We start from the raw sequence: 9980 nt of genomic DNA, 5'->3' as shown, positions 1-9980 counted from the left end.
GAAAGAAGAGCAGCAGACAGGGTAGGGAAAGGGGATTGGAGTGGCCCCAGGGAGGGTGTGGGGCTATGCCTGCCAAAACCAGTTGGCTCCCACTGGTTTGGCCAACAATGATCCTGCATTGAGTAGGGCAGTGGACTAACTGACCTCCTGAGGTTCTTTTTAGTCCTAGTTTTCACCACCTTGCTGATGATACTGCATTAAGTATGTACATTACATCCCTGATATCTGCAACAGTAGATCACACTGATGTGCTGAGTATTCAGAGATGTGTCATATCATAGCTCTGTAGTTACACCCCAGAAAAGGAGCATCTTAGTTAAGTTCTTCCTTTCTTGAAGAAAATTGATTATAGACTAAAAAATAATGACAAAAAGTTAATGGGTATATAAAGGGACTGAAGTTTTATTATTCTTGTATATCTTTATAATATACTCTAACTGCTTCAGGAAGGACCATGACAGTGCAATACTGATGACAAAAAGGAACTCAGCTCAGCTCACAGGCTTTGCTCTGCATACATTCTTGATGGCTTTTTTTTGTCACTCTTCAAGAGATGTAAGCTTTACATGTTAAACCCATCACTAAGGCACAGCAAGTACACACAATGCGTATACTAGACATAAGTAGACAAGAAAGAAAGAAAGAAAAAGAAAGAAAGAAACTTTGACTTTTAAGAGACATTTTATTCCGGGAAGGGTGACAAAAGGTGGGCAGTAGAAATTATGTGCAGTTCGGTCCGCCTGGGCACACAGCCTGCAAGGCCTGCCTGCACACATACTTTAGATAAAGAAAAACAAAAAAACACAAAGAACAAAAGAAGTATTTACATATATACATATCTTGGCAGTGGAGACACACAGGGGGGCCTCAGGACATCAGGGGTCGGCGTGTCCGGACAAAGCCCACGGTCTCAGCTCGCTGGGTGCGCCTCTGCACCTTGAGGATCTGGTGGTGTCACAGGGCAAGGTGCATGCGTCCTGCCTCGACTCGGCACAGTGCTCCGTCGATGGCCCAGCGTTCCTCAAAGGTGGACACCGTCTGCTGCAGGACCGCATGCTCAAATTCAAGAGAGAGGCGGGCCCGCACCAGCAGGTGGAACAGCTGCAGAGAGTTGTGCATCCCGGTCCTGGTGATCCAGTTTCGCTGGCTCTTCAGGGTGGCCATATTGGCCTGGCCCACCAGGAAGTTGGCCAGGCTGACTGTGGCCTGCTCAGCCACCCGGTACGGGAAGGAGTGGATGTAGGTTTCTGCTGAGAAGTCCCAGCCTAGTGCCCGAAGCAGCGCCCCGAGGGTGGCAAAGAGCGTCTGCAGTCAAGGATGTGGAAAATGTCCTCTTCCAGCACCCCTGGCAGAAGCGGCAGACTGCTGAGGCCACCGGGTCTAGGTGGCGCACAAAGGTGCCAGTGGCCAGGATGCTGCGGGCGCCTTGTAGAGCATGCGCCACGCTGGGGTCCTGAGCCACGCCAGGCGCTGCCGCCATGCGGTGTCGGGGTGGCCGGCCAGCACCTGGGCGTGCCGGGTGCTCATCACCCACGCGTAGGGTCCCTTCCAGGGCAGCAAGCCCTGTATTGCTGCTGGGGGGCACAGGGAGCCTGAGCAGTGTGTTGGGCCGGTCAGCCAGCTCACTGGCCACCGCTGGGGTGACCGGCAGTGGTGGGAAGGCGTCACCTGTGGCGTCTGCAGTGGGTAGGGCCTGGTGAGCCTGCAGGTAGTCTTCCAGGGTGGTCGTTGCTTCCGTCGGAAGGGTGGCCCTAATGGCATGCAGAAACTGGCCTGCGGTGCGGACGGAGCCCAGTGCCATTTGAGCAGCCAGGGCTTCGGGTGACAGCCAGCCCCAGTGAGCAGGGTCCAGGAGGTGCCCTAGGCAAGTGGTGTGCACCTCAGTGAGAGCAGCCACGAGGCTGGCGAAGGCCAGACTTGGCACGACATGCTGCAGGGCCGGGTTGTGAACCAAGGGCTCCTGAAGCAGCTGCGGGAAATGCAGGTGCCTGGCCTGGGGGCAGAGATGGAAGGCAGCCCACCAGGCCCGCACCATGCTGCAGTAGAACGGGGGGAGGACCGCCCCATTCAGGAAGGTGAGGTCCAGCAGAAAGAGCTCCCAGTCAAAGCCCAGGCCCCCCACTTGGTGCAGGTACTGGCATGCCAGCTGCCGCCACAGGAGGTGGCCCTCAGCATACAGGAGCTGCTGGAGGGCTTGCAGGCAGTAGGCGGCCACCCTGCTAGCCAGGTTGATCAGGCCCTGGCACCCCTCGGCGGTGGGCAAGTAAAGGATGGCTCGCGGGAGCCAGTGGCGTCTGTCCCAGAGGAAGTCCACTAGGAGCCACTGGAGTCTCTTGAGGAGCTCCAGTGGAGGGTCCAGCACGGCGCAGTGGTGCCACAGGGTCGCCGCCGCCACGTTGTTGGTGACGAGGACCTGGTTGCGGTAGGAGAAGGCAGGGAAGCACCAGCGCTGCAGGTGGGTCTCCACTCTCTCCGCCAGGCCCTTCCAGTTGTGGGCTGCAAAGGCCAGTGGCCCCAGGAACACTCCCAGGGCTTTGAGGCCCTCCCGGTACCAGGCGAGGCCCCCCGGCAGGTCCGGAGGTGGCCTGCCAGTCCATGTCCTGAGCAGGAGCGTGTTGCTCTTGCCCCAGTTGATGTGGGCCGATGCAGCGAGCTTGTAGGTGCGTTGGCAGTCCACCAGGGCCTGCATATCCTCCTGGCTGCCCAGGAAGACTATCACATCATCCACGTACACCGTCAGCTGGATCAGGGGGCTGGTGATTGGGCCCGGTGCCAGTGGCAGGGCTAAGCCAGTCAAGCAACGTAGCAGAGTGTGCAGCAGCGGTTCGATGGCCAGTTTGTATAGCATGCCCGAGAGTGGGCAGCCCCTGCGTATGTCACGACGCACCGGGAACGGGGAGCACAGCACGCTGTTCACCTTGAGCAGGCTGGAGGCGTCATGGTACAGGACCTGGAGGTCCGCAATGAAAAGAGGCCCGAAGCCAAAAGCCTCAAGGGTGCTGAGCAGGTACCAGTGGTTGATGCAATCAAAAGCCTTCTCTTGGTCCAGGGAGACCAAGCCGACGTCCAGGCCAAAAAGCTCCGCTGCCGTGAGCAGGTCACGCAGCAGAAACAGGTTGTCCTGGATGGTCCTGCCTGGGACACAGTAGCTCTGCTCCAGCCCGATGACAGAGGCCATGACAGTGCAGAGACGGTTCGCCAGCGCCTTCGCCAGGATCTTATATTCGGCGCACAGAAGAAAGAAAGAAAGAAAGTTGGCATAATTATACAGGGAATGTGCATCTTCCTATCAGCATTTTTTCTGTTGACCATTACAGGATGAAAGTTAATAATTAGCAAGGGTGCAAGTCCATAGTGATGCAGTAAAGATGCCATTTGGCATCGCTATCTTTGACTTACTTCCTCTTGACAATTTTAGCATAGTATTTAAAAAGCACAATTGACTCTTAAAAATCCATTAACAACAAAACAAACCATCTCTGTTGGTTATTTTGTCTCCTTTGCTTTGCTTGCTTACTGAAACATTGATTTAGGGCCTCTAACCCTTGACTATTCAATTTCACATACAGGTGCCAGCTAAATTCACTTTCATTTTTTTAATGCTTTGGAGTACTGCTATGGTCAGGCCTTGAATGATACAAGCATATTTAATGACTAGATGCACTAGGCATTATTGCAATGGTATTGTTTTTACTGTTCTGTAAGAGTCCCATTTCACCTCAAATTTAACCTGACAAAGTAAAAAATACATTTCCTACACAAAATAAATCAAATATTTTTCAAAATGTACTACTGCTGCTAGGTGTAAGAAATGCAGAGCTAAACCATATGGAGTTAATGCTCACAAGTTACTGGCACAAGGATTAAAGTAATTATAGTTAATAATTGAGGACTGAGGACCAGCAACTGGAAAACGTGATGTACTAACATAGCTGTCTCTGCACAATAATTGGAAGATTTAATACAACTTTTCCAAACAGTCTGGGACAGGGGTCCCCACAGTCTGCAGAGCCTTTAGATCTGGCCTGTGGAGCCATGGCTTTGCCCAGGCTGTGCCCCTGCCAGGCAGCAACTAAATCTCAGACCTGCTTGCTACCTAATGTTTCGTGGTAGCAAGTCTTCCAGCTTGCTACCAGGAAACATTGTCAACCCCTGACCTAGGATGACAGTATCATAGAATCATAGAAGTAGGGTTGGAAGGGACCTTGTAGATCTTCAAGCCCGACCCCCCGCCTGGGTGGGAGAAAAAGACTGGACTCAAATGAGTTCAGCCAGGTAAGCATCAAGCCTCTTCTTAAAGATCCCCAGGGTCGGAGCCAGCACCACTTCCCTTGGAAGTTGGTTCCAGCTCCTAGCCGCCCTAACTGTGAAGTAGTTCTTGCGGATGTCTAATCTAAATCTACTCTAATAACTTGTGTCCATTGTTCCTTGTCATGCCAGGGGCGCTAGGGGAAACAGCGTCTCCCCTAAACCCTTCTGGTCTGTTCTTCTGACTTCAAGTGCACTGTTTGGAAATGTATTGTTGTTATGATGTTTGCCTATAGAAGGTGAAGACTGCTCCAACTTGGCAAATTTGAATGTCTAAAATGTCTTGAGTACTGAGCCCCTAGGAATTTCCAGTGGGAGCTGGGAAGTGCTCAGCATTTTTGAAACTCAGGCTCTTTAAGGGCCTAATCCTTGGCTAGCATCACCCATGCAAAGCCTTTCTACACCACTTGCAAACGAAGCAACATGCCACATGCATTTGTTTTCTTTAGGAAAATGCAGAAAGTGACAAAACCTACCAACTTCACAGCTGCACTATGACCCCATCTGTGACATAAGGGGAGGGGAAACCTGCTACATGTCTGAAGTAGCAATAGGCCCAACGCCAGTTTAAATTCCAAAGCAAGTCCCATCTTTTCAGTTTGCTGCACAGTGTAAGCTCTACTACTTTTACTTTACATTCTCATGTGCAGGACAAATATGACAGCAGTATGAATACAGGCCTGGGGGCTAGGAGGACTCACTGTAATCATGTCTCCAACAGACCGCTAAGCCCTTTGTCTCCATTTCCCCATTTGTCATCATCCTTTCTCTAACTGGAATCGGACAATAACTACTCATTATAAAGCATATTAAGTCCTGCATATCATTTACCCGTTATGCAGTAAAAGCCCCATAAACTGTTGTCAATAGACATTCCCCCCCCCATTTACTCCACAGGGCATGTGAAAATACACCCCTCCATGGGTAGGTGACAGGAGTCACTTTCAAATCTCATAGGTCAGTTGTATAGAAAGTACAGCGTCAACATGTAGCAATAACTTTTTGGCCCTTGATGGTAATTATCATTGCAGTTACAGTAACTGCCTAGGCTAGGCACATCAGACCATGTCCCAGAATGAATTGCCCAATAGATAATTGCTACAGCTATTGGTTACTATGTTCTCCTGGTGACCTTCATGGTTACTGTACAATCAAATAGGGACCCATTTACCTCAGTGTACAGTTGGGCCTATCTAACTTCCAAGCAGCTAGGGAGCTGCACCAGCAGGGGCCATATTACTAGGGGCCACAGATCCCCCTCTGCCTCCCCCACAAGCTGTGCTTTACACACATGGGCAGCTCTCCCCCTACTATTGCAGTGCACGAGGGCAGGAACTCCTCCATCCTGCACAAGGCTGGGTGCTCCCCCACTCTGCCCACCACACAGTCTGGCACCTCACCTGGAGTTCCCTGTGGGGCCCCCCCCCCGGCACTGCATCACAGTGGTTTGGGATGCCAGCTTACTGGCACTGCAGCCTGCACTGCACTGCCTGGGCTCATGGGGCTGAGCCAGGCAGAAGCCAGGGGAAGGACAGGGAGCACCAAGACCAAGGTGACAGGGGGCTGCATGTAACCACTTGCAGGCTACCAGCTGTACACCAAGGCTGTCCAGTATGCACAAGTCTAAAACTTACATAGCGACATAACCTAAAACAGATCACTAGCAATTCACCCTCAAGTAGGAGACAATTTTCACCCTGCCCTATGGATGATCTTAAAACTCTCTCCAATTCCTCCTTGTTTAGCTTTCCTGGAACATAAAAGACCTCGAACTAAAAAAGGTGTTTATGCAAACATTGCATTTGGCCTGGGAGACATCAATGCAGAAGGGACAAGAATGTCATCACCTCAGTTTACTTATGAGAGGGGTACATCAGGACAGCTCCACTCCAGCTTAATGAGGATTTACATGTAAGGTTTGTGCATGAATTCGTTTACAACAGGGAGCTTCTCAATCCAGGCTCAGAGGCGGATAAGAAAACCCTTGGCCTGAACCTCATTCAGATGCTACACAAAAATAGAGCAGGAAAAAAAGCCAAGATAACAAGGGGCCAGTTGACTTGAACTAAAGTAGGTCTATGCAGCGGTAGTGGCCAACCTGCAGACAGGTACCACAAGTGGCATGGGCAACCTGTGTGTGTGGCATGCAGAAGAATGGGGTGGGGAAAGAGGCAGAACAGCAGCAGATAGAGCAGGGAGCAGAAACCCAGAACATCAGATCAGGCAGGGAATACAGAACAGGAAGGAAAGAGCAGCAGCAGCTTGGTCAGAGAGCAGAAAGCAGAATGGCAGATCAGGTAAGGGAAAGGAATCAGAATGGCACCTTGAGAAGATGCTGAACTAATTTGCAGCCCACCTGACAAAAGAGGTTTGCTCCCCACTAATCTAATTCATGCTTACTAGAGGAAGACTTGCCATCAAATATGCATTAAAGATCATTATTGTCTGCAGGGATATAGGTTGTACCCATGTTGATCTAAAGGCAAAAGTAGTCAGAACTCTTGCGGTAGAGATGGTATCTTTTATTAGACCAACTAGATAGTTGCAAAAAATGTCTTTATTTGTAAACTTTTGGGCTTGTGCCCTTCCTCAGACAAAGGAGAATGCAAAGATTGTACAATTTCTCTCAGGAAGAAATGAAACTTTATATTGCAGAGGAGAACTGTCTGCATGCATTTCCAAATTCACTTCTAGGCCTTTGGTGTGGGCAAATTGCTTCTCAAGACATAAATGGAAAGGACATAAGAGGAAAAGAGAACTACAGGGCACATACAGGTGCACACAAGGACACGGTTCAAGTCAGGGACTTGCTGCAGAAGGATGGCCTGAATCATGAATTTTTGGTGGCTTTAGTCATTCAGTGTGGGCTCTCTGTCTCCTTCCTGGTCCCATCTGCATCCAAACAGATCCACTAGCTGCTACAGTTCCAAGCCACTTGACATGCTATGAATATCAGGCCTGCTCCCTTACATGCCTTAGGTAAGCAATTTGCCTTCAGGAGATCTTCCAAGATAATTGCAAATATCATTCAATCACTCTTGAAGAGCTGTCTTCCTTGAAGCAATAAACTGCCTGAATTTAATTTTATAAAGGAAGTCTGTCAAAGCCAACTCCATCTGAAGCACAGTAAAAATATTCCTAGACAGCTGTACTGCTATCCTCATTGTTCATTTAGGGCAAGTGCTTCAGAAATGTAATCCCATGAACACTCAGAGGTTCTCTCAGCTCCTGCACATAGTCCCATAGCTGGATTTTTAGGAATCTGCAGTTGATAAAACTGTACTCTGACGTAAGAACACGAAGAACAAAACAGCTAGGAAAAAATGGTGTTGTCTATTTTAACTTAAAGTTTTATTTAAAAAAAAAATTACAGTTCACATAGCAAGAACATTTGTGCCTTAGACATTGTAATAGATGTGTCTGTACAGACCTGCAAGCCTGAACACTTTGTGTAGTACTGTCCAGGATCAGTGTCTCTTTGCTGCACTCGTAACAGCTCACTATTACAAAAGGAAGCCAAAGTCATCCTCAGTGCAATGCTGGACTAATAGCAGGGGGTTAGGGCTGCCATGAGGAGCTCCATTTTATATACAAAGTTGCGCCCTTCCATTTTGTTCCACTGGACTTCCTTGAACGGCCCACGGAGATGGTTCCATTTGCCATCTTGCAACACGTCGCTTTTAGGGAGATCCTTGCATTGAGACCGTGGGAGCTCAACCAAAACCTTGCTGCCACTTTCAGGACCATTACGCACTGCAGTGGACAAAAAAAAAAGGCTTGAAGAGCTTTTCCTGTCCCTCATTAGATAAAGCCTCCAACACCAGGTTACATGTCCCCCTACACCAGTGGTTCCCAACCTTGGGGTCATGACCCCATTTGGGGTTGCAATGATAGGAAATGGGGGTCGCAAAAGCACTCAACAGTGTTGACTGATTATGATGAAAATCACATGAAAAAGCAGGAAACGACATGTTCCCCTTGCAGGTGGGGGGAGTGGGAGGAGGGTGATCAGGCAAGGGGTGCCATGTGGATGTACATATGCAGACATGTATGTAGCAGCCAGGCAGCCTGGAGAGCAGCTCCTGCAGTTCCCTCTAGGTAAGTATATGGTGGGGGGCAGAGGGCAGATTGAGGTCCCCATCATGAGGGAGGGAAGGAGTGGGGCAGCACTGAGAGCTTTGCCATGGCAGTGTAGCCAGCATGGGGCTCCTGGCAGTGGCACCGAGCCTCCCCATCCTGCTTGCCCTCCTGTGCTCAGTCCTGCCTGCTAAGCTGTAGAGGGCCCCGGGGGGAGGGCAGCAGGGCAGGGAGCCTTGAGGCCACAGCCCGCATCTCCACCCCCCCACCCCATGGGCTCTGCTCTGGCTCATGGGGGGAGGGGGCACTGATTCAGCTGGATTATTTTGAGGTTGCAAAACATTTCCAATGTTTAAATGGGGTCAAAACTGAGGAAAAGGTTAGGAAGCACTGCCCTAAGTTAAGGAGCAATATACATCAACTCTCATCAAGACAGAATCAAAGGATGAGGAAGTAGAAGGACTGTGGGTTAGGCTACATGGGGGGCAAGGAGAAAAGGATTTGGTGGTAGGGGTCTGCTACAGACCCCCACATCAAGGGGAAGAAATAGATTTGGGGCTCCTGAGGCAACTCTCGGAGACCATAAAAGCTAAAGAGGCGGTGGTCATGGGGGACCTAAACTACCCGGACATCTGTTGGGAGACACAGACAGCAAAGTCCCACCGCTCACGCAGGTTTCTAACCTGTGTACAGGACCTCCACCTGACGCAGGAGGTACATGGTCCCACTAGGGGGAATGCCTTACTGGATCTGGTATTGGCAACGGGGGATGACATAGTAGGGGACCTACAGATCGGTAGCCATCTGGGGGACAGTGATCACCTAAAAATACAATTCAGCATAAGGCGTCGAGTGGGTAAGGTAACTAGCAGGGTGAACGTGCTGGACTTTAGGAAAGCTGATTTCAGTGAACTCAGGCGATTAGTGAAGGACGCACTACAGAGTAGTAGTTTTGAAATGATGGGAGCCCAAGAAGGGTGGCTGTGCCTTAAGGAAGCTATCCTTCGAGCACAAAGCGAGACGATCCCCGTGCGAGGTAAAAGAGGGAAAGGGGCCAGGAGGCTTCCCTGGCTGACCAGAGAAATCCAGGGCAGACTAAGGGCCAAAAGGGGAGCACATAAAAAGTGGAAACAGGGAGAGATCACCAAAGAGGAATATACCTCTTCTGCTCGTGCTTGTAGGGAGGCAGTTAGACAGGCCAAAGCTACCATGGAGCTGAGGATGGCAACCCAAGTAAAAGACAATAAGAAATTGTTTTTTAGATATATAGGGAGTAAAAGGAAGGCCCAGGGAGGAATAGGACCTCTGCTAAATGGGCAGAAACAATTGGTGACGGACAGAGGGGACAAGGCTGAACTCCTCAACGAGTTCTTCGCCTCAGTGTTCCTAAGCGAGAGGCATGACAAGTCTCTCACTGGGAGTGTAGGGAGGCAGCAGCAAGGCACCAGACTTCCATGCGTGGACCCTGAGGTGGTGCAGGGTCACTTGGAAGAACTGGATGCCTTTAATTCGGCAGGCCCGGATGAGCTCCATCCGAGGGTACTGAGGGCACTGGCCGACATCATTGCAGAGCCACTGGCGGGAATATTTGAACG

The 9980-nt window shown here is 50.3% G+C and overlaps 1 protein-coding gene across 3 annotated transcripts in view; it reads right to left on the bottom strand.

Annotated features, from left to right (window-relative positions):
* Positions 1-391: 391 nt before the first annotated feature.
* Positions 392-9980, bottom strand: part of MED17 (mediator complex subunit 17) — a 31012-nt gene continuing 21423 nt past the window's right edge. Inside the window, exons 1-2 of one of the 3 annotated variants that reach the window (XM_090030572.1) lie at positions 7739-7976; positions 392-3217 (exon numbers count right to left, since the gene is read on the bottom strand). In XM_090030572.1, coding sequence (XP_089886698.1) covers positions 1211-3217; positions 7739-7834 — 2103 coding nt within the window. In that variant the 5' untranslated portion in view covers positions 7835-7976 and the 3' untranslated portion in view covers positions 392-1210. Of the gene's footprint in view, positions 3218-6855; positions 8062-9980 lie in introns of those variants that run through there. The other 2 variants (XR_016439639.1, XM_090030573.1) reach the window with 2 other exon arrangements.

The sequence above is a fragment of the Crocodylus siamensis genome, chromosome 1 (assembly GCF_052110815.1).
Source record: "Crocodylus siamensis isolate JL-2025a chromosome 1, ASM5211081v1, whole genome shotgun sequence".
NCBI classification, from domain to species: domain Eukaryota; kingdom Metazoa; phylum Chordata; order Crocodylia; family Crocodylidae; genus Crocodylus; species Crocodylus siamensis.
This window is presented reverse-complemented; position numbering and strand designations above follow the sequence as displayed.